This window comes from Argopecten irradians, chromosome 10, assembly GCF_041381155.1.
Source record: "Argopecten irradians isolate NY chromosome 10, Ai_NY, whole genome shotgun sequence".
NCBI classification, from domain to species: domain Eukaryota; kingdom Metazoa; phylum Mollusca; class Bivalvia; order Pectinida; family Pectinidae; genus Argopecten; species Argopecten irradians.
In genome coordinates this window covers 16,708,829-16,732,807 of record NC_091143.1, presented here as the reverse complement: position 1 = coordinate 16,732,807, position 23,979 = coordinate 16,708,829, and the positions used below count along the sequence as shown (strand labels likewise).

General features: G+C 35.3%; 1 protein-coding gene and 1 pseudogene across 1 annotated transcript; both read left to right on the top strand.

Moving 5' to 3' along the window:
• The first annotated feature begins 851 nt into the window (after window positions 1–851).
• Window positions 852–10,245, top strand: LOC138333266 (glucose dehydrogenase [FAD, quinone]-like). The gene is made up of 11 exons (XM_069281536.1): window positions 852–2,312; window positions 3,189–3,397; window positions 3,669–3,858; window positions 4,216–4,344; window positions 4,463–4,584; window positions 5,211–5,378; window positions 6,111–6,261; window positions 6,682–6,845; window positions 7,286–7,463; window positions 8,574–8,802; window positions 9,791–10,245. Exons 1-11 carry the CDS (start codon window positions 2,093–2,095, stop codon window positions 9,915–9,917), a joined length of 1,887 nt encoding a protein of 628 aa, XP_069137637.1. The 5' UTR covers window positions 852–2,092; the 3' UTR covers window positions 9,918–10,245.
• A 4,512-nt stretch (window positions 10,246–14,757) lies between these two features.
• LOC138333264 (glucose dehydrogenase [FAD, quinone]-like) lies at window positions 14,758–23,702 on the top strand (annotated as a pseudogene).
• Window positions 23,703–23,979: the final 277 nt, after the last annotated feature.

Below are 23,979 nucleotides of genomic sequence, written 5' to 3'. Positions count from 1 at the left end.
CTTGTAGTTATATATGAATATATTTCTAGTCGTACTAAATGCAATATAGAAAGATACCTAAGGTCGGCGCAAAGTTTTTTTTCAGTTTTGCTAAAATCTGTCGGCAATCTAGTGCTTTGAAATACAGCTTCCATTGTATTTAATATTTCAACTTACATGTTATTAACTGAACAATCTAGTAGCCTATATTATGGTAAAGATGACAGCAAAACAATGTCTGATAACTATAAGCTGAAATGCATTTAATGTGAACTGACTCATGCACACACAATTACTGTTTACTAAAAACAAGATTCTAAGATTAATTAGCTTCATATTTTCCCCGATACTTACGGACAGCTTCAATATTATTGATACAAACATTATCTTTCGAATGAGTTACCGACTACACTTACGGATACATTGACGTCATTAGTGTTTCCCACAGCCCCGATTAGCATGGCGCCGCGCCGTGCCCTTTTTACCTGACGCCATGCCCCTTTGACCTAACGCCGTGCCCTGTTTGTCCCCAGTACACTTCTACTAAATTACCAAATACCAGGTAGTGGCTTGATAATTAAGTAAACAAAATAAGTGTGACCACTCCCTGACCCCCTGACCAACACCCCAGTGGCCCTAATTAGCAGCCTTGGGCTATTTCCACCTTGGCTTGTGGTATCACTTTCAGGTCTGTGTATTACGTAAGCTGAAGTCAAGCAGCCGATCGGCAGCCTAGAAAACAATCAGCTGGCCTTTCAATAAGTTAAGATAGCCCAATATTATATTCGGATAGAAAGAGTAACCTCCCTTGCTGACATCTTACAAAATAACATATTGTTATCAACATTATGCACATAACCTTATCCTGTGAGATACGTCTGAATGTTTATACTTTTATCCATAGCGTTTCGTGTACATATGTTTTTCTATATTGGTAAATATCTATCTAATTTAAATTGACACATTGTACACGTCATTTGTTACTTACGAATCCATATCAAACCATGATACCTGGTTTTCATCCAGAGTAGAGCGATGGAATTGTACCTGCTGTCCTTATTGTTTGATCGTAAAAGGCGAATAATTTTCTTTCCTCTTCCTAACGTCTCCCTTGACACTGCCTCACTTTTTGCCTTCTGTTGTGAGGTAGGTTCTCGGTTATGTCCCCTTTCCGAGATATACAACAGTCTAAGTGGTAGGTTTTGCCTCTGCAGAGTGATCAGCTCAGCGGGAGAGGGACGACTAGTTTGTCAGTTGTTAGTATAATGTGACTAGATTGAGTGTTTTGTTCGTGTGTCGTCGGTGGTACAATACTAAAGAGGGCAAACGTTCCACTACAAAGAGACACAGAGAATTTTGAAACAATAACAGAAACTAGATCAAAACGTGATGATGCGAAATACGTTCCTTTCTTATTTTGGGGTTCGTACAGATGCCATACACCCTTCCGTTAATTTACATTACATTAAAAATAATAAGTCGTTAGCAATAGGAAATATCTATATAATCTAGAAAGAAGATATGTTTTATCTGAGAAACGTTGAAATAATACTAAATTGAGGAGTGTATGAAATATAACGAACTACAAACAATTTGTGATTTTCTTGATAAAGAAATATCCTCATAATTACATTTGAAGGTTCTATGTGCGATGGGTGGTTAAGGCTAGCAGTTTTTTTTAAAAATATTATTAACTTAAGGTAGCTGATGTATGGCCCTAAACTAGTTAAGGTAGGCCCTTGGGATGGCTTAAGGCTTTTGACTGCGTTTAAAATAGAGATATTTTGTATGCCTATATATCATTTCTTCTCAAAACTTGAACATAGCAAAATTGACAAACATTTTGTATGCATCAGGTCTAATCTTAGGTATTACTTTTGAGTCATAGCTTGTTGTGTGTGTTGATTTTCAATTTTGACAAAATATACAAAAACATGCACATCGGGTCCCCTTTGAACTTGTCATGTATTTCACAATTGTAAAGTGAACATGGTATGGTAATTGTCCTTTATATATTCTCATAGCTGCCACGGCGATAAACATTAAGTGTCCATTAGAATCGACTGGAATTAAATGTAGTTGTTGATTACCTGGAGCTGTCCAATAAAATTACATGTCCCATTACCAGAATATGTACTTCCTGTTATGTCCTTTATGGTTGTTACGTACAGTATTACAAAAATCATTTGGTTGTTCTTTTACAGAAATGGAGACAAGTCTTGTGTCAGCGTTACTGTTTTGTGTATTGGCATATATTTATAAATCAACAGGAAAAACAAACAACAATGATGTATTTACATCAAACCTGAAGGCATCCTATGATTATATCGTTGGTAAGAGAAATTCAAGAACACATTTGTTGTTTCGCGTCTAAAACGATTTTTCATGCTAATGCAATATTTCATATCTCAATACCATTAGTATAATCTCACTATTTGTCATGTATAGAATATTTTTTAATGACCACTACCTTTCCGAGACGGCTTTTGATTTTTAAAATGGGAATGTAAAACAAGATCTATAATTTTGTAGGAGTCACAAAATTATTAATTTACCGTTGATAATACACATATCATCACCTTCTGAATCATTTGATTTTTCCATCGTCCTCCAAAATACCGCGTAGACTATCACCTGAACACTGCTCCAGACGGCAAAACAGCGAAATAACTCTCCATTGCTAACATCTATTTCGCAGAAAATCTTGCATATGTTTGGTGTTATAAGCTCATCTTAGGCCATTGGTATATATTTTCTGATGTAATTAATGTTTTTAAGAAAACTTTATGTTTTCCTATGGAAAGATAGTGGGCCTTTAAGTTTTTTTTATTAATGTATTAATGAAACCCTTGTGTCTTACGCTGGAAAGGTAGTAGGCCTTAAATAGGTGCGTATCTTTATTATATTTAAGAAGCATACATTCATTGATGTTATGAAATAATTCAGTCTTATGCCAAAATATATTTTAAAAAATGAATGTACTTTCTTCTTTGTTACTGTTACGTTTACTATCAAATAAAAGAAAGAATTTATGTAGGCTACGCCTGTTATTAAATACTTTTGACTTCATATCTTCTTGCAATGAAATGAAATTATAATTGGTTGATACATGAAATTTAACATTGTAGTTTAACACTAATAAAGTAGCTGTAGTACCTGGTTAAATCGAGAGAGTTATAGTAGTTTGTATATGTCTATCATAATCCTAGTTGGAGCTGGTTCTTCAGGCTCGGTGGTGGCATCACGATTGTCAGAGGAGCCAGGAAATGACGTCATACTTCTGGAGGCTGGTGGTTCTGACGAGGACCACCCCGACATTTTTACACCCTCGGCGGTGTCTAAATTACTCCATACTGATGTTGACTGGGAGTATTACACACTACCACAGAAACACTCCTGTCTAGCCCAGAAAAAACAGGTTCAAATAACACGAAAATAGCATAAGCGCTAATAACAATATATTCAAATACATGTATTCATTATTTTTTTTAATGTTTTAAATAATTCATTGGAATGACATTGTTATATTTCAAACTGATTATGTTCATTGGTAACTTTGAATGTTTTTACAATTTTCTTATAAGTTGCCCTCCAAATATTCCGTAACATATATATTATTATAAATATCCCCAACAAATTTAAGATGTAATTATTTAACGTACGTAACTTTAAATATACGTCGATAACAGAGGAGCTATTGGCCTCGAGGACGGGTTATGGGAGGAACCGGTTCTCTAAATTGGATGGCGTACGTTAGAGGTAACCGCCATGACTACGACAGATGGGCGGCGGAAGGATGTGATGGTTGGAGTTACAAGGACGTTCTTCCTTACTTTGTAAAATCAGAAGATATTCAGATAGCCGAGTTTAAAAACTCAAGTAAGTAATCAATTTTACCAATGCTACAATTGTGTCTTTGTTAGATAATTAATTATGGTGTTTTCAAATTGTTCATTTCCAAAAACACTATATTGAAATAATGCAGAAAGAAAAATTGGCCAATCATGCAAAGGTACTATAAACCAACTTTATACCGCGGATTTAATAATTAAATGCCAATTCCTGTCAAAATACACAAGGTAGACATAAATTCGCGGAGATAAACTTTTAACCTTGATTGCGAAATTTAAAAATAAATCACACGCGAATGAAAATTGCTTTACACTATATCTTTAGTAAGCATCGGAACAGATTAAAAAAAACCAGGTATACATAAAAATGACATATTCCATTCAGAATATCACGGAAAGGGAGGTCATCAACCAGTCTCTAGGCCGACTTCCACTTCGATGCAAAAGGTCTACCTTGACGCTGGCAAAGACCTTGGGTTCGACATCATTGATTGTAACGGCGAAAACCAAATCGGTATCTTTTTACATTATATAAAACATCTACATAAAATATGAAACGAACATATAACGCTTTTTTAGCGTATGGAGATACAATACGATTAAAACATTATATTCAACATTTTTGTTTGAAGGATTTTGCTGGCATCAAGCTACCATTAAAAACGGAGAGAGATGGAGTTCCTACCGATCCTTTGTGAAACCACACTTAGATCGTACCAATCTACATGTAGTCCGTAACATACTCACTACAAAGGTAAATATAACAAGCTTACAGTAAGGGTTGCAAGCAACACACGTCCCCTGCCGTCAATTACATTTTCTAATCTATGGCAAGTTATTATCATTGCTAAGTTATGCTATCATTGTATCATCGTCCGAAAAATATTTTTTTAAACAATTCATTTTTAATAACAGTGACCTTTGTAGTTGACCTTTTGACCCCGAATTCACGCCAATGCTCTATTGTCTTATTTGCTACCATTGTGTAAAGGTTGATGAAAATCCGTTGATGTTTTCTCGAGTTTTCGTCAGGAAACGAAAATTTTGAAACCATCTATTTTTAGTACCAGTAACCTTTGTAGTTGACCTTTTAACCCCAAATTCAATCCTAAGCTGTATTTTCCATTATGCTAACATTGTGAGAAGTTTCACCGGTAGGGGACTAAAAAACACCAACAAATACGTGCCTCAATGTCAAGTTCAAAGTATGCGGTGTTGAACGTATTGCGTTATAGCAAAACAACAATTCAGTTTAAGTATTGGATTGGAGTGACATGAACTCTTATCAGTGATTTTAATACTCTGTAAATATTCAAAATATTGAATTATCGATGCATAGAAAAACTGTTAAATGTATAATTAGTTTCTAATATTTGACAGGTGATCATCAAAGACAAAAAAGCTATAGGTGTGGAGTGTATCAGGAATGGAAAAAAGGTAAAGGTATTTGCTAAGAAGGAGGTCATACTGTCGGCTGGAGCTGTCAACTCACCGCAGATACTTATGCTATCCGGTATAGGACCGAGGAAACATCTCCAGGAATTAGGGGTAGGTATCCATCAACTCACCACATGTACTGATGTTATCTGCTAGGACCGAGGAAACATCTCTAGGAACTAGGTGTAGGTAATCATTAGCTCACCCAGATACTGATGCTGTCCGGTATGGGACCGAGGAAACATCTCCAGGAATGTGAGGTAGGTATTCATTAGCTCACTACAGATATTGATGCTTTCCGATATAGGACCGAGGAAACCTTTTGAAGAGTTAGGGGTAGGTACTTATCACTGCTCAATAGATTGCGTACTTGTGTATATTACATTTTCTGCCGATAGCCGCATAAAAGAATAAATTATATATAAACTTATATATATTATGTTACTTATAAACTATAAAAGAACCAATGACATAGACTAGACACATTTAAAGAGTCTTCTTGCTCGCGACCTTCTGCTCTGCACTTTCAGTATATTTGGTATTACTTTTAGTTACTGACTTAAACAGATGAGTCAATTCTTAAATTCATATACATTGTGGTTTTATGCCTTTTCCTATTTCTCATAAACTCATATTGCTGTTGTTGGTCATCTTTCCGTTAGTCGTATAATATCTATTCGGCTTCTTTTACTTTCGTTCTACATCAGATTACTGTCAGTACATACGTCCACTTATTTCGGTGGCGGTAGACAAATGGGTCAAACGCCCATCACCTCTGGGTTTCGAGATCGAATCCTATGTGTGCCAATTGCAAGTTACTGACCTTTGACCTTTATTTACTAGATCCCCGTTGTAACGGACCTGCCTGTAGGGGAGAACTTACAGGATCACATAACGATTCATTTGGTATACAGCGTGAATGTGTCTGGGGTATTAACCTTCAACGATCTGACTTCCACATGGACAGCCAAGCAGTACGAATACTTTCGGACAGGTTTGTGGATACAAATGTTTTAAAGGGGACCATTGATACGTTGTTACTCTTTCTATATATTTTTACCATATTTTGATATATAGAAACAACAATAAGCTATGCTGCAATAAAAGTGTAGTTGACAAACATTCATTATCACAAATCAAGAATAACTCCCATCGTCTAATAATTTTCAAATATATCTAATGGTTATTCCAGCCCTCCGGGTTAAATGGTCATCCAATTCTGTATTTGCAAATTACAGGATTATCTCTCCTTGCGGGTAGGTATTGATTGTGACGTCATATGTTTGCGAGCGTAACGTCACACGTTCGGAATTCGGAACAAACGACGTGAATTGCGCTCACAAAATAATGACGTAACAGTCGATACCTATCCGCAAGGGAGCTTACTCTGTAATACTGTTGCATTCATCCCAAGGTCCATTGTCCACCACTTCGCTTGAGGCTATGGCATTTGTATACAAAGATTTTGATAAGAAGAAAGATTCAGGAGATAATTCTGATATCCAGTTAATGACCTACAGTATCCACGGTATCACACCTTCAATGCGAGAAGTCAACGATTTTAACTACAGGGAAGATGTAAGTCTATTCTGATATGTAAAAACTCAACATAGAATTCAACGTCGTTTGAGTATGTCATGATATAAATACATATTGGGTTCTTAGCAACTCTTGTTCTCATTTACGATGCCTCATCCCACAGGATTGTTCGTTCATGTTCGATCGTACATCTGTTTTGCTAAGATGAATTATTTATAAAATCATTATTGTATACTTGAAGTTTTTTCAGACATGTATAATATTTACATCATACTAATACTAATTAGTTATTAATAATCATCATTTACGTGCTAACTAATTTCCGTTTAAGATATGGATATAGATATAAAAAACCCAGAAAAAACACATTTTCTAAAGAATCACGAAACGAAATTGCATTTGAAGAACTGGTTTATTCTAGTATGGGTGTTGTTTCATTTCAGAAATGTATTTATGAACTATTTGCACACTGTTTTCAGGTCACGGATACTATTTTCACAGGAACTGATGACACGAGGACAATTATTCTTGCTCCGACACTAATGCATCCAAAAAGTACAGGAACTATCAGGCTGAAAAGTTCTGATCCGTTTGATTACCCCGTAATTGATCCACACTACCTAGAACACCCGGATGATGTGAAGACGCTTATAGCAGGTAATGTAAACAACATAAACGCTTATTCAATCGTAAAGAACACCTAATATCGCACCTCGGACAAAAATGTCCCCAAATGATTGGCGAAGAGCCGTCACGTGGTGACCCCCTAACACTTTATAGGGTGTCAGTAAAATTCATTATGGTGCAATATGGCGGCTGTCGCCCTCGCTTCAAAATTTAAACACATTCTCTTCAACTTAATATACCATTTCAATGCTGTAAAAATATATTTCTTTCTATTTTTTGGGTAAAATGAACCTAAATCGCTTTAATACTTTAAATTAAATGAAATACGATTTTTTTAAATACGAGTTACTTCCCATACGCCAATTTAAAAGTTGAAGACGCGGTTAAAGTCAAACGTAACCATTCAAGCGTTTTCTTGACTGTGATTATAAACAAATGGAGGGTCTCTATCTATAGATCTATCATATACTACCTCTAAAATCAATTTATCGGCATAATTTTAAGTGATTATCTCAGCGAGAATGCAGAGATGATCATGGGGATTTTGCCTTAAATTTTAGATGGATGTTTGTCACTTTTGTTTGTGATGCTTTCAATCTACAGCCAGTCTGGCGTCGTATTTAGGTAGGCCTTTGTGCAGTATGAATATCGAATTATTGTTGATTTATAAATAAATTATTCGGTACTGTTCTTCAGGTTCCTGAAACAGTATAATTGCAGATTTTGGAAAGAAATACATAAATAAATATGTAGGCCTACGCCAACTATTTCAAAAGCGGCGATTGGGTGTATCCTTCGCAAGCATGATTCAGGTTTGATTTTAGATTCTTGACAAAAAATAAGAAACGAGGACCTAATGAAACAAATAACAGGTCCTCGATGCTATAAATTCGTAATATAGTCAGTTACTGACCCCCTTTTAAGGCATCGAGGGCCAGTAAGAAGTATAAGAGGTTCGGGCTACGCCCTCGCTCCCTATAAAACTTACTGACCCTCTATGCCTTTATACGGGATCAATAACAAAAACAAGTCGGTAATATAAGTGATACGACCATTTAGAAAAGAGGAAAAGTAAATTGTACATGTGTAAGAATTGAAATATTGTTTTAATATACAATGTATACTATTTATTCATTTCAGGGATAAGATTCGCGGAACAATTGGTTGGCACGAAAACATTTCAGTCCATAGGAGCGGATGTCAACTTTCGGTCTCCGTACCATAAATTATGTTCTCAGCATGATTTCCGGTCAGATGCATTCTGGGAATGTTACGTTAGACATTATGGCTTAACGGTGTCCCACCAGACCACGACATGTAGAATGGGTAGTAAGGACGACCCGACGGCAGTAGTGGATCCTCAGTTAAGGTATGGATCTAAGATGTAAAATACTTAATAAACAAGGTTTTCGAGATACTAAAACGACGTTGGACATGTATCATTAGTCTAAACTTCCCGCGACTGTGACGTCATAATGTCACATTCATATAGGACGAAATAATCACCAGAGGGTATCATTTATCTGCAGTAATGGTACTTTACCAATGCTGTTTTGGTAGCTCGCACACCATCGTACAGAAAGGATTCGTCTGCAATGACATCATTTTGTTGTGTGATGCTTCGACGAATGATAATTTCTTCTCAATTTTAATAGCTTTGTTTGCATATTTTAAAATAAGCGTTTGTTGCAACAATAAATATTGCAGAATTCACCTTCACATATTGGCTGAATGTTATCATATTAGCATCATTAGCATATCTTAGCGGATTTTAAAATAATAAAGTGTAATGGTAGGTTATGTCTTAGGACTTGTTAGGGGCACCACGTAACACGACTTAGCGTTTGTTATGCTGATATAACCAAATGTATCCAAATATATTGTAACCAGGCATGGCTCATCGTCGTACAGTAACGTATCTAAACATAATGTAAGCTGATGTAGGAGACATTATCTCTAATACGATACGGTACAGTATGTTATAAAAAACGCTAGTATACGCAAATACAGGTTATCCTAAGTTACGCTATGCTTTTATAAGAAATAGCTTAGCTTACCTCATTTTTGACATGTTCATAAGTAAAAATTCCGATATGTTAAATCGTTAGATAAAATAGGGGTAAAGGTGCGCTAGTCTGTAAGTTCAGACACATTTAGGTATGTAACGGCACGCAACTGTGCGCTAAACCACGTTATATTACGTAAGTATTACCATGGCTTTAGCGATTGTGAAATCTTAGGTAAATGGGTATATTGTAAAAGTACGTTGCACTTGCTATTTGGCCAAATGTGTTTCAGATAATCCATTGAATTAATAATACGTTATCTTTCTACATATACATTTAAATTCATTTCAGGGTTAAAGGCATTTCCGGTCTACGTGTTGCCGACGCTTCTGTTATGAGAAATGTACCTGCAGGCAATACAAACGCTCCGGCGATCATGGTCGGAGAGAAAGCTGCTGATATGATAAGAAATGGCTAACGACAAGGTCTACAAATCAAAGCTCCTCTAGACCTCACACAATACGCTTAGAAGAAAATTCATTGTCATCATTAATTTACCTTGAAATACATGTTTTATATATTCCTTATCACTTTGCTTACCAGAATCAACACTTTCAACATTGAAATCCGACATTTCCATTGTTCTGATGTTACATTTGTACTGAAGTTTGTTATGATAACATTTGTGCTATATTGAGGTATTTGTTATTTAACATATGTGTTATTATAACAGAACGAAATTGTGTACAACAAAGTTCGAGGTTTTACTCGTTTTGGATTTTATTATTAAAAGTTGGATTACAGCATTTCTATAACCGTTCGTTATTGTAAAAATTGAAAACCAATAATTTTCCGCAGTTCTAAACCCGTTTTAGATATTTTCAGACGTATTTACTTTCTTTTGGAATGCTTGAAAAATTTCTGTTTATATGTATATGATGTCGTTATCATGTATGTATCAGCCAAACTCAAAGTGAGCATTCATATGCCGTAGGTCAGTATAACCAAGCCTAGGTTGTTTCCCGTTGCTTTTTCTTTTACTGGAATAAAACGAACCTTGAATTTATGTGTTATGGCCATACTTTTTCAGGCATCATATTTTGCAGTTTTGTCGAGCTGTATTCCTGCGTTGCTTGATGTCTGAATTTAACAATATTTTGTGCTTCAATCAATTGACTGAGAAATGTGATGTACCATTATATCATAAAAGTAAACACATAATGTATAAAAATGTCTTGTTTGATTATTCGTAAATCTAAGATTTCTTTGCATCTTAAAATAGGGTTGTGCTTAATTTTTGACGCTATGTATTTGTGAAAATAATAACAATTAACCAAGCGCAATATTTTTTTTTCGTAAACAGCAACAACATCTACGAGCATATTTACAGACTTAACTCATATCAGGTCGATGTTATCATGTCAATGTTACACGTTGGGTTGTGAAACATGTAGTCTTTAAAGCATTTTTTTTAACTACTCACTATCATTACTATAAACAAATGCGTCAGAAACAACAATACACATGTATATATGTTGCAATGTTCATCCGATATATAATTTCTGTGTACTTAGTCGTTTTGAAATACATGCGCTGTGTATTTTCTGAATTTACACGCCCCTGTGTCATGTTATGGCATGTACATGTAAATATATGTGTATGTAAGTTATTTTTATAACGTATGGAAGCAAACGAATGGATTGGTTGAGTGTCACATCGACCTTGCATGACCCTGTCCTTGACGTTAACTCCAACTCATGTGAAACCATGTTCGACATTACATTTAGGCACTGGACGTATACCACATATAGCTATAAGCCAGAATGATTTACGGTCACAGTGCTGAAAGAGATGTGTATTTAATTTATGACTATTCAATATAAAATAAAATAGGTATACTTTCTGTTAAAACTTTTTTAAATGACTTGTTCATAAACACCTTTACTATATGTATAACAAAGGAACGTACGTGGTCAGTTAGGTTAGGGTAATGTAAAAAGTCACGTGATTGTAAATTAAATGTAATTTATGATATATAACCATGAACTTAAAATAAAATTTATTATATTATAAATAGATACCTGCAAATATATCTACGACCTTATATAATAAATGTATCATATATGATTGTCGGTAACATTTATGGGTCTCTTTTCTTTTTCCAGTGGTTGTGTTGTTATGGAAATAGCCCCTTAGTTTAAAAATGGATGTCCTTGTGTCACATCCGAGGTCAATGTACGACAGTTATATCCGATACGTTCCGGGTGCATGCTCAACACTTTTGATACAAGGATAGAGAAAACGGGGAGTAACTGTTGGTCCCCGGAGCCAAGGTTATTAAGCTATTGGCGATTGTTGAGCGAAAGGTATCGTCCTATAACTCGCCAAACGTAGATATTTCTGTTGCCGAAACGCATCCGAAGTGCATACCATATTCATCCAGCATCACTGTTGACGAATTTGGTGTAGTCATAAAGGATGCTGAGGAAGTCCGAGATCTGAATTTTGGGGTAAAAGATTTTCCTTATTGATCCGAGAAAGGTTTAGGCATGGATTGCTGTTGGGAGAAATCCTGGGATGGGGAATGCTCAAGGATATCCGTATAGGAAGCTTAGATCGCAATTAGGGACTCAAGAGACACCCCGGAATTAAGAGTAACGATGATGCAGGTTATTTCTGTGAGGCTGATCTAAAGGACTGCTTGACTGAACTAGAGGTGGGTTCGTTTAGTGGAGAAGCCCTTACTGAAAGCAGTTTTGTAAAGGAACCGAATCCCCGCTCGGTTTACGAGGGAACACTTGAGAGACGGTACATTAAAGAGGGTATCGCAGAAGGAATATCTTGTAATGCACTGTATGGCTTTATGAAGACTCCGGAAGATTTTTATCAAGCAATATAGACCCCAATGGTATATTATGTGTCGTGGAACACCAAATGTCGGTATCTTGTGGCCGGTTAAGCTTTGAAGGGAGTCCTTTGTGCGAGTGGTAGTGGGTGATTATTCCTGTAGGAAGGGAGTTCGTTATGAAGATATCTTGATATCTCGGAAAATGTTTTCAATGTCTTGCTTGAGTGCTTTCATAGTTCAGGAGGGTGATGGTACAAAGAGCAATGATCTGGCTGACGAACTGGCGAATTGTTCAGCTTTTGGTCCAGCTGTTAACATTGGCAAGGTAGCAGGTATTGGCACTGAAAGAGAGAAGTGGCTGAATAAGTCTTGCCTTGATCAGTGTCATGCCGAGCGACGGGACCAGTAGTCGTATTGTATAGCTGTTGAGTTTGAGCTTTGCAGCTCTAAGCTATACGTTGCTTGGTACACACATATCGACTACAGGTCGCGAGTTACTCGCGACATCAGCTCACGACCACTAGCTAGGTAGTCGTGAACACTCACGACATAGGAAGTCGTGAACACCCACGACATAGGTAGTCGTGAGTAGGGCTGGTAACAGCTAGGTGTGTTGGCGACACGCTCGCAGTCAGCGTGTGTCGGTGTACACGTTTCACGACAGGTAGTCGTTATATTGCAGCTGTGAAGGGCCGTGATCAGCACTGAGAGTGTTCCGTTCCATTGGTATAGGATTTGTCTCCCTTCATCTAGTTCTTTGTAGTACAGAGAGGTACTACAATGTCATATTGTGCTTATAACGTGTATTGTACATAGCTGTTGAGGTTAGAGCTTTGCAGCTCTTAGCTATACATTGGTTGGTACACACATATCGACTACAGGTCGCGAGTTACTCGCGACAACACTCACGACATAGGTAGTCGTGAGTAGGGCTGGTAACAGCTACAATAATGTAGCTGTGTTAGTGTTGGCGACACGCTCGCAGTCAGCGGGCTACGTGTGTCGGTGTACAAGTTTAACGACAGGCAGTCGTTATATTGTAGCTGTGAAGGGCCGTGATCAGCACTGAGTGATCTATTGTTTGTAGGATTTGTCTCCCTTCATCTAGTTCAATATAGTACAGAGAGGTACTCTGTCATATTGTGCTTATAACGTGTATTGTACATAGAAAATTGACTAGTGTTGCTTGTTGTAACCTAGCTTATCTGTATATATTGGCTGCTGTAGTATAGTTGGTAATTCACAATAGGGACCCAAATATATCTTGGTAACAACCCCCGCAGGTACTTTACACTAGCTTAAGTTCATTCAAAATGTTATTATTTTTAATTGATTTGAATTAAACGCTTCCAATCGTGACCGTACGTAATGACTTCTTCATTTTTGTTTTTAGGTCTCAGGCTAGACCTTGGCTAGTCCTTACGCTATAGGTAGAGTTTTTTCTGTTTGCCGGAAGTGCGATCTTGTTAGCAGGGTTTCTTAAAATCTAGAGAAGTTATGTTAATGAAATTTGGAAGGTTACGGTGAAGAAATTACCGATTAAATTTGAACATCATAGATTGAATCTTTTAGGAGATGTTGGCAAATATATACACGGTGTCTATATAACATAGGTATCTCACTGCAAACCTCCACAGCGGGGCTATATATAGACGGTTAACTGTCCAGTGTAGTTTCAGTGTTTTATTGTATGCATGCATTGCCAGCTGTGATGTACTTTTGGTAATAATTTAAAAGTTATTATAAGGTAAGTCCGAATTATTTTGTCTATCTAACTGCTTTTATATTTTGACATGTGCGGTTGATATAAATCCATCCATAGTCTAAACGCCAAAAAACCAGCGACCCTCGCCAGGGTCTCCGTGAAGTTTTATTATGTTCAGAAATGTTATACTGAGATTTTTTAAATAGAAACAATTTGCTGTAATACCAAACCTAAATGTTGTATGCATTGTCAGTTTTAATTTATAAAATAATTATACAGATATCATAAAAAATAATGAATCGACTGCAAGGGTACAACCAGAGACCTACGAGGCCATTGGCCTCTTGTTTTAAATCGTGAAAGATTTAAGGTAGGAAGATGTATTGGGACTTTAATCTGATAGTATATCTGTTTTCTCAATGTGACGTGACTATCGCTCCTGCATTATGTGCATTACCTGGTGCAAGCAAGAACTAAAGCATATTTTGTCGTCTGCATACATAACTTGTTTGCCAGCTTCGTGAAGCGTAAAGTTGTATTCAAAGCCAAAGGAGAACTGGGTCAAAGCTGACTTGAATGAGATGAAGTCTGCAGTTTAGAGACAATTCTAAATTGAAACTTGGTTGAATCTCTTCGCTTGTGACTTTATACAACATTAAAAGAGAAGGTAGGTTAATATGTTTTATGTTGTACGAATATTCTACTTTTAATGCGACCCCTGTTTCTGTTTTAACAAATATGAATTGGTGTTTCGTAGCCATCTTTGTAGTTATGTAGGGACATCAACAATATGTGAATTACCTTGTTTACCTGCAATATAACTAACATCCTGGTTCAGGTGAGCTGATATATATAAGGTAAGTACTGTATCTGTCATATCGTATGGAATACTAGTTGATTAAGCAATTACAACATTGTCTACCAAATACAGAAAAACCGCCAGGCCATCAAACGACATGTAAATTGAAAATTAGCCATTACATAATGCAACTTTAGTCACTTTAATCTGATTGATTGTAGGGTGCCGCGGTTTACCAGTATATCGGTGTATTGCAATACATTGGAAAACGATATAATATCGCAATACGCATGTGATGTACCGATTTTTCGGCGATACATACATCATTATAACCGTGTGTCATGCAATGTTTTAGTTTACATTTTGATTATCGTTTTCGTTTAAAGTTTTGTCTGCTTTCGCTTTCACGTTTCTCGGAAATTTTCACTGAATAAAGTCTTCATGGTCACATGAGTGTTTGTAAGACCAGTATATAAACGCCGCGTTGATTCAAACCAGCATGGTGAAATGAAACACGGTTGACAAAATCGATCATGGAGTCATGGATTGGAATCTTTTAAAACAAATGATGCCATGTGTCTTGTTGAAAATGAGAAATCGTCTACAATCTTTATGTTTTTTAAATACATAGATTACGTTCTAGTCATTCTCATTCATTACATTCAATACTCATTTTAATCGGCAGTCATAATTCAAAATCGTGATAGTTGATAATCCTCCATTTTTATTTCATTATTCATTTCAGATGACAATGTATGTCATGTTTTTGTGTTGTTATTGATTTCGTTTATCAGTCTTTCAAGTTTTAAAGGTAGGTTCCGTCCAACCAAATAAATATTTTTTTGTGAAATGCGATAAGCGGAAGCAAAGATGAAAAATACATATTAAAATATCTCAATTTAATTTCTTTATGTGTTTGAGATTGAACAAATGTGTCTTGAATACAAAATTGAAGGAAATCCTTGATTTATTACGGTGTCCGTCAGACAAAATAATATGCAAATGAAGCTGCGATGGATTGTGTTGTCGAAGTTTGGCGCATGCGCATTGTCACGCACTAAAAGTAAACAAAATGGCTGAACGAAAGTGTGTGCGATGAAAAAAATATATCTGAATCGGCAACAAAGTGGAGGAAATTATAATGGATTAGGTAGCACCCTAGGATATCTATAGGGAATTAAATTCAGAGATGGCATGTAGCAATAGAAGAAACAGAAGCCACATCTCAAGCGGAACTTGCCGGGATCTGTTGGGACTCGTGTAACGGCATTGCACGTGGTGAGTTAAATTTCAACACATATGCCAGCGCACAAACAGCCGCAGACTAACTACGTGTATATTTGGTGTACAAAGTTAGCGAGCGTATGATATGATATGTATAAACAGTCCCTCGCACTTCGATTTGTTGTTGTTGTTTTTTAACTAAACATGCCGTGGCAAGACTGTCACTTCTATCTGACATTTTGTTGCACGCTTCCGTTTGTTGCTGCGGCCTCGTTTTGGAAAAATACGTCATGTTCTATGTAAAGCTTGACTTCGCTCTATTTTTAGAGGAGTATTTTCCTGGTCAAGCTAGGCAACTGACCACCCATATTGTTCGCTGTATGCATTGAAAATGATCTGAAGATTATATCTATGTATAGGATAAATTTCAATTTCGTAGTCTTTATATTTCATTGGGCGAAACCTACCTTTAAAGTACAATACTAATAAATGTATCGTTTTCATTTACTGTAGAGTGTTGCGGTTTGAGTGAATAATGGAAATATACAAAACTCAAGATTTTTTATATTCATAAAAAAAAGTTTGGGTCATGCGAAAGTGTTGATGCAAGTGCTACGCGCATGGGGTCAATATATATATAGGATTATAGGATTGTATGAAAAGATGTTTTTTCTTTTTGTTGCGAACCTTGGCGAGACGAGTTTAATAAAATCTCGTATAAAATGAACACACATTTAAGATACTTTTTATCACATGTCTACAAATACTCTACAGAACAAAGAATTTCACGTTAAAATGATCTACATGTATAATGGAAAAGAAAAATATTTACTAAGTATTATTAAATGGATACCCTGTAAGATTAAGTGGAGGTTAAGATCAGCATTGCTTCATAATTTCTCTTGTTTAATATGAAAACGTCCATATTAATGTTTTTCTGAAGTGTCTATTAACGTAAAAGGGTTTTACAGGTTACCTGATTATTGATATATTTGGTCCCGTCTTCTTGTTGTAGAGACAATGAGTAGGCCGCTCTTGCTGTCGGGTTTAGTAGCTGCTCTAGTTGCCATTCTGTATTATCATCCTAACAGCCGTAGTAGAACCGTCTTCATCGCCACTCTGAACGACACCTATGATTTCATAATAAGTAAGTAGACATATATAAAACACAAAAACTTTAAATTATGTTTCATAAACATTTCATAATATAGATAACGTATTCGTCATCGTTAATAAAAACCGCCTTCAAACTAGCTGATAATCAAGTACGTCCCAGGAAATCGGAACTTAAAATGAAGTTTTTGTGATTCCGGATAATTTCATGTATGTTATATGCAAGATTTGATATAACTTGGCAAGAGTACAAATGTTAAGATTTATCACAATATAAAGTCAAACCTGTCTATAAAGACCAACCAAGGAACAGAGGAAATGGTCTTTATAGCCAGATGATCTTTATACAAAGGTTAAATGTGTTCCAATTGGTCATTTGATAACCTAGAAAAGATTTATAAGCAGGTGGTCATGAAACAGAGGTGATTGCCTTGGCAGGTTTTACTGTATGGAAGGAACAAATAAATTTACAAATGGATTGAAAAAAAAATATAATTTTAATTGGTGAAGTAATTTACGACTCTAATGAAATGGCGTTTAAATTTGTGAAATAGTGATGTTCAAACGAGCCGTATTAATGACATCAAAACGACCACTGAAGTAGAAGTTTTTACTAAAGGTGTTATATTCTCAATCAGTTGGAGCTGGTTCGGCTGGCTCCGTGCTGGCATCACGACTTTCTGAAGACAGGACCAATCAGGTACTCCTTCTGGAGGCTGGAGGCTTTCCGGAAGATAACACCGGTATCCTCGTACCTGGGTTCGCTGAAGGTCTTGGAGGATCTGATCAGGATTGGATGTTTGTTACAGAGCCACAGAAGGATGCATTTCTTGCTTATGAAGAACAGGTATATAAAAAGAAGTTATACAACAAGTGGTTGTTGGACATGGAATTCATCGCACACAAATGAATTATGTTTTAAAAGTTGAAAAGAAATAAGCTTTTTACGTTATATCAAAAAATTGAAAACATCTTTTATTGAGCTATTTTCTTGTCGACGTTAATTATTTTTAGAACGAAAGAAAAAAGGTTATTAACAAACTAACGTTTTGATACTCTAAATAGTCTTTACTTGAGCTGGAAATATAGCATTGTACTATTTTGAAATTAAACAGAGGTCATACTGGTCGCGCGGAAAGGTTCTTGGAGGATCCAGTGCTATCAATTATCTACAATTTGTCCGGTGCAGTCGCCATGACTACGACAGCTGGGCGGCGGAAGGATGTGATGGTTGGAGTTACAAGGACGTCCTTCCTTACTTCATCAAATCAGAAAATATCAAGATTGAGGAGCTCAGGGGTTCAGGTATAACTGTTCTCGAAATCATTAAGTAGACTTCAATCCAGCTTTTACTAATACTTACATGTTGTGTGCTCGAGTGTATTATTTTAAGGTAGAATTGATGTCACTTTTGTCGTCTTCGTATGCTATTGAACTGTTTACAACACACTGTTCTCTATCACGTCAATGTTATGTTTAGATTACCATGGAACTGATGGTCCAATACCAGTAACGACACCTACCCTTACACCAATGCAGCAACTTTACATGGACGCGGGAATGGATCTGGGTTACAACGTCACAGATTGTAACGGGAAAGAACAAATAGGTACATTAGAAAAAGTTATCAAGATTTCACAGCAAAGAAAAGATAACATATCGAGCAAATTCTGCACGTAATCTATTTAATAGTTAACTAAGTACTTGAAAATATAATATAGGAAAACATTTTGCATCATAACTGATTATTTGATAATAGATTTTCCTAATTTTTATAACGAATCTTACGCATTCTATTCGGGACGATACATAATATTTACCATAATTATACATTTTGTATTAGGTATAACTACTAAAAACGATTTTAGGTTCCACAGAGTATCTTATTTGGTAAACGGTTAGTAATAAGTCTCTATGTTGCCATTTGTGGATATATAATGTCTATTTAGGATTCTGTTGGACGCAGTCGAACGTGAAAAACGGCGAACGATGGAGTAATTACAGAGCTTTTGTTGAGCCTCACACAAGTCGGACTAACCTTCACATCAGCCAAACACCGTCACAACTAAGGTATGGCGTCATTTCTTCCATAGTCATTTTCATAATACCCGTAATAAACTAATACGTATATGCATGTGTTATATTAACTTTATGGAGAGTACATGCACTGCACGAATATAAAAACTAACGAATATTTCTTAATTATTGATACTTTTTATTGATTGCACTACAAACTTGACGACCTAATTGAAAATGCCAGGATGTTAATGGCTCGTTTTAGGCCGTTATAGTTTAAACCATAAGTTGTGTTTGACCACAACCTTTTCATAACTTAATTGCCATTGGATGCAACGGAATGTCAAGAAACCACGATTATTTAAGTAATCAGAAAATTCCGACAATCATACAATACTCTTTATACTATTTCCTGTGTAGATAATAATCAGAAACAAGAAAGCGGTCGGTGTGGAGTGTATTAGGAATGGAAGGAAGCTTCGATTGTTTGCAAGGAAGGAAGTAATCTTATCCGCCGGAGCTATTAACTCGCCACATCTCCTAATGTTATCAGGTATTGGTCCTAAAGATCATCTCAAAAACCACGGGGTACGTTTCCTTTCGTCTTATTGACACAATAAAATATTTAAAATTGCGAAAATGTTTTTTTCATTAATTAAGTATATGTCTCTTACACTGTTTAAGATTTTCACTTTTTGTAAGAACGACGTAGCTGTCGAAGATTTTACTATTTTATGTTGATCAATTTTTATTTGTTATATTGCATATCCTCTAAGACAGTGCGTCCATTTTGGTGTAATGTTGTCATTTTAGATTGAGGTACACGCCGATTTACCTGTGGGTGAAAACGAACAAGAACAGGTCGCAGTTCCTCTGATGTTTAGTATTAATACAACAGACTCGGTAACTCTGTCAGACATGGTGTCATTGTGGACCTTCCTGAAATATAACATTTTCGGTTCAGGTGAGAGAAACTGCGTAAATACAATGAAAAAAATTAACGACTCAATTACATATATATTTTTCTGTATAAGATAAAATATTTTCATTTCCGTTTTCTCTTTGCTATATCACTATACCAACCAAAGAATTGTTTACACTTGCATAAACGCAAAGGTTGCCGTGCAGGAATACACACAATGGAACAATTATATCCGCAAGTAGAATGAGTTTGAATGTAATGAAGATCTTCAAATATATATTTCAGGGAATAATATGTTTAAGACATAAAAGATGTACGAATAATATAAAAAGACAGAGTTATTGCGGAAATATTTGTTTACTCTCTCATTTCCCGACAAATTGATATTAGGTGTTCCGGTATTCGATGAATTTATCGACTGTTATATCTATCGTATAACGTTGAAAAAACAAAGATTTAATTGATCAGAACTCTTTGGAAAGAAATAGTCGGTCGGAATGGAAATAGTTTTTTTATTTTCTGTTATTTAATTTGTTGCTTAAATAACATGCGTTAGCACACCAGTAAACAACACAAAAATAGAAATCATTCCTTAAGTATGTGAGACCATATTGCTTTCATCATAATTTTTTGTTTTTGTTCATTAAATGTAGTGCTCATTTTATACTTATTTTACAACACGGATCAACATGAAATGTATTATTTAATATAGTTACAAGCTATGTATAACATAAAAATCTATTTATGTAAGGATTCATGTGAGGAATAAGTGTGTGATAGTTTTGAGTATTTGTCATAATGCGTTCAGATTTAACTGTTAAATGATCATTTTTTGCTTATATCACAACATGGATTAACATAACATATTTTTACTAAAATCATTATAGGCTATCTGTCAGCTTCACTCAATGAAGGTATGGCGTTTGTATATAAAGATTTTAACCAAAAGAGCGACTCAGGAAGACCGCCAGATATTCAGCTTCAATTTTCTACTAAACACATCTTTACCCCAAGCATGAAGAATTTGGTTAACATGCATTTCAAAGAAGAGGTATGAATATGAATGTTTAAAAGTTCTCTTTGATAACCAATCCTTTAAAAACACCAATGCAAATTGTTTTTCTATCAGTTGTGTTGAATTATGATAAATTTATATAAAATGTGTAAGGTAATAAAATCATCTGTTCATGACTTGTCGAATGCGCTCTTATTCAGGCAACGAACAAAGAGGGAAGGATCCTCCTACATGCCATGCGTGTGATTATCCTCTCACAGTGGCGCATATTTTACTGCACTGTATTGATTTTAAACTCATACGAGATAAGTATTACGATTTCTCCGACATGTGCACTTTGTTCCATGTCGTGAGACATAATCGTATTTTCAACTATTTCAAAGAGATCGGCATTTTTAACAAAATATGAACGTTTTCAATCTCATCATCATATCAACCTAACATTGTGTCGTTTCATCAATATTGCTGTTTTTTCACGTGTTTTAACCAAAACTGTCTTATCCCATACAAATTTTACAATATGTGGTTTTCAGTTCTTACTTAGCTATGTTTTATCCTAATCGTCAGGATTACGAGGACGGTGGGACAAAATGGAGGCTTGTTTTGAAGTCTTGAAGTTTTGATTTCCAAGTTTTTCGCCAAGGCTCGCAAAATAAAACTTCTTAGACACGTTTCATAAAATCACACGTGAAATGAACACTCATGTTAGTCCTATATGTATTTGATCTATTATTAATGATTGACTATTATCATCAATTGTAATATACAGGTGGCAGCAAAGATCTTTACTGCAAAAGAAGACGTTGAATCAGTCACACTTTTGCCAGTATTGCTTCACCCCAAGAGTAAAGGGACAATTAGGCTGAAAAGTACTGACCCTTTTGATTACCCTGAAATTTATCCTAATTTTCTCCAACACCCGGATGATTTGAAGATGATAATACAAAGTACGACAATTTATTCCAATTAATGTAATTTGTAATTTCACAAATTTTTGAAATTAACTACCGATAAATGGAGTTAAATATGATAGATTATGTAAACTATTATATAATTGAATATAGTGCAATACATTGTACATGATAATATGACTACCATTTGCAAATAAAATGCAACTACAATAAAATAAGTTTCTTCTCATATTCAATAGTGTAAAGAATAACAGTGTTTCATACTGAAATATATTTATCTTATGTTGTTTCTTCATTTTCCTATATAGGTATACGCTTTGTTGAGAAGCTCGTTGCGATAAAAACTTTGCGATCGATCGGAATGAATGTGGATAACATCTCACCGTTATACCATTTATGTAATAAACACGAGTTCCGGTCTGATGCATTCTGGGAATGCTACATCCGGCATTACATACTAAATTTTTGTCATGCGTCATCAACATGTAGAATTGGCGCTTTAGATGACAAAACTGCTGTAGTGGATCCACTGCTAAGGTAAAGTACGTGTATGAGTAAAAGTACAAGACAGAATTCAGAAATCGTTTTGAATTATTTTTTGTATGATTGACATTTTATATGCCCGTTTCATGCTTTCTATATTATTAATGTCTTGGAATCAATCTAAATGTCGCTTCACTCACGATACATGTAATTAGAATCATTCAGTTGATGCAGTAAACGGATGTTTCAGTATAAGCTTTAGTCCTGAACACACGAACAGCGATGTTGATTTATTTAGGTGTTTTATTGGTATATATATATGTATTATAAATTTCAACAGTATAAAAATACAGTAAAACTTTCATAAGGCGAATATACTTGAAAAAGTAAAATTCAAATTCCCAATTTTGGTTCTTTTTTTGTTTATACTTCTTTGAGAAACGTAAGAAACGCATAACAAAATTGCTTTTAACGAATTAAGTGTTTTTTATTCCATCAAGTCAATATTTGCAAATATATTGATAGCAATCGATTTATAATCAAATACAATCAGACAATTATACATTGCTTTCAATTGATTGTCGATAATGGAAAATCTGCTCAAAGAAGAACTGTTGGAACTTTTGGAATTTGAGAGTATGCCTAGCAACTACGTTGATTCGGGGTGGGTTGCAATCAGCCCATGACGAAACTAAAGTTTCAGAAAAAGTATAGCGTATTACTGCTATTATTACAAATTATTTCTCTTTGTCCTATATGATGTGTTATTGCAAAGTTTTAATGCAAGATCAACACATGATATTTGAATGCTATATAATTGAAACCAATTTAAATGTTTTATTGTTATTATGTCATTTGTTTTTTTACATTTTAGAGTAAAAGGAATATCTGGTCTACGTGTGGTTGATGCTTCTGTGATGAGGAACTTACCTTCAGGCAATACAAACGCTCCGGTAACGATGATAGCAGAGAAAGCTGCTGACATAATTCTTCACAGATGACCTCATTATCATCATACACAACGTTTATGATTGATTTTTGTTGCTTGTCTTACAGTTGGTGTATTCTGTGATACATTATGAATGTTATACTGAACAATGTAAACAACTATAGATGAATTACACGTTTTTGTATCGACAATTTTCACATTTCGAATTATTACGAAAACAACGCAAATGGAGTAGGTTACAAAAAAAGAATAATAATAAAAAAAAAAAAAAAAAAAAAGCACGAGAAAGAAATAAAAAGTAAAAAAAATTAAAGAGATTCAATGTCGATTGTATCGACAATATTCAAATATTTATTTTGCCCAGTGTATTAATTCACATCTATGTATGCAGTGTTAGTGAAATAAATCTATACATACTTATGCTCTCCCTAACATGCCCATTTATAATCTGTCTGGTGTGAGCCTATACAACTGGTACATGTTCTCTGTATTTACATAATAACGGGTATACTGAGATCGTTATAACACATTCCTTCGTAAAACGACAATATCAAG

Bases quoted from the DNA above. Each gene is read 5' to 3' on its own strand.
- LOC138333266 (XM_069281536.1), top strand. From the start codon at position 2,093: ATGTCCCATTACCAGAATATGTACTTCCTGTTATGTCCTTTATGGTTG. The intron at 4,345-4,462 runs GTATCTTTTTAC...TTTTGTTTGAAG, and splicing joins TAACGGCGAAAACCAAATCG to GATTTTGCTGGCATCAAGCT. The intron at 5,379-6,110 runs GTAGGTATCCAT...TTTATTTACTAG, and splicing joins AACATCTCCAGGAATTAGGG to ATCCCCGTTGTAACGGACCT.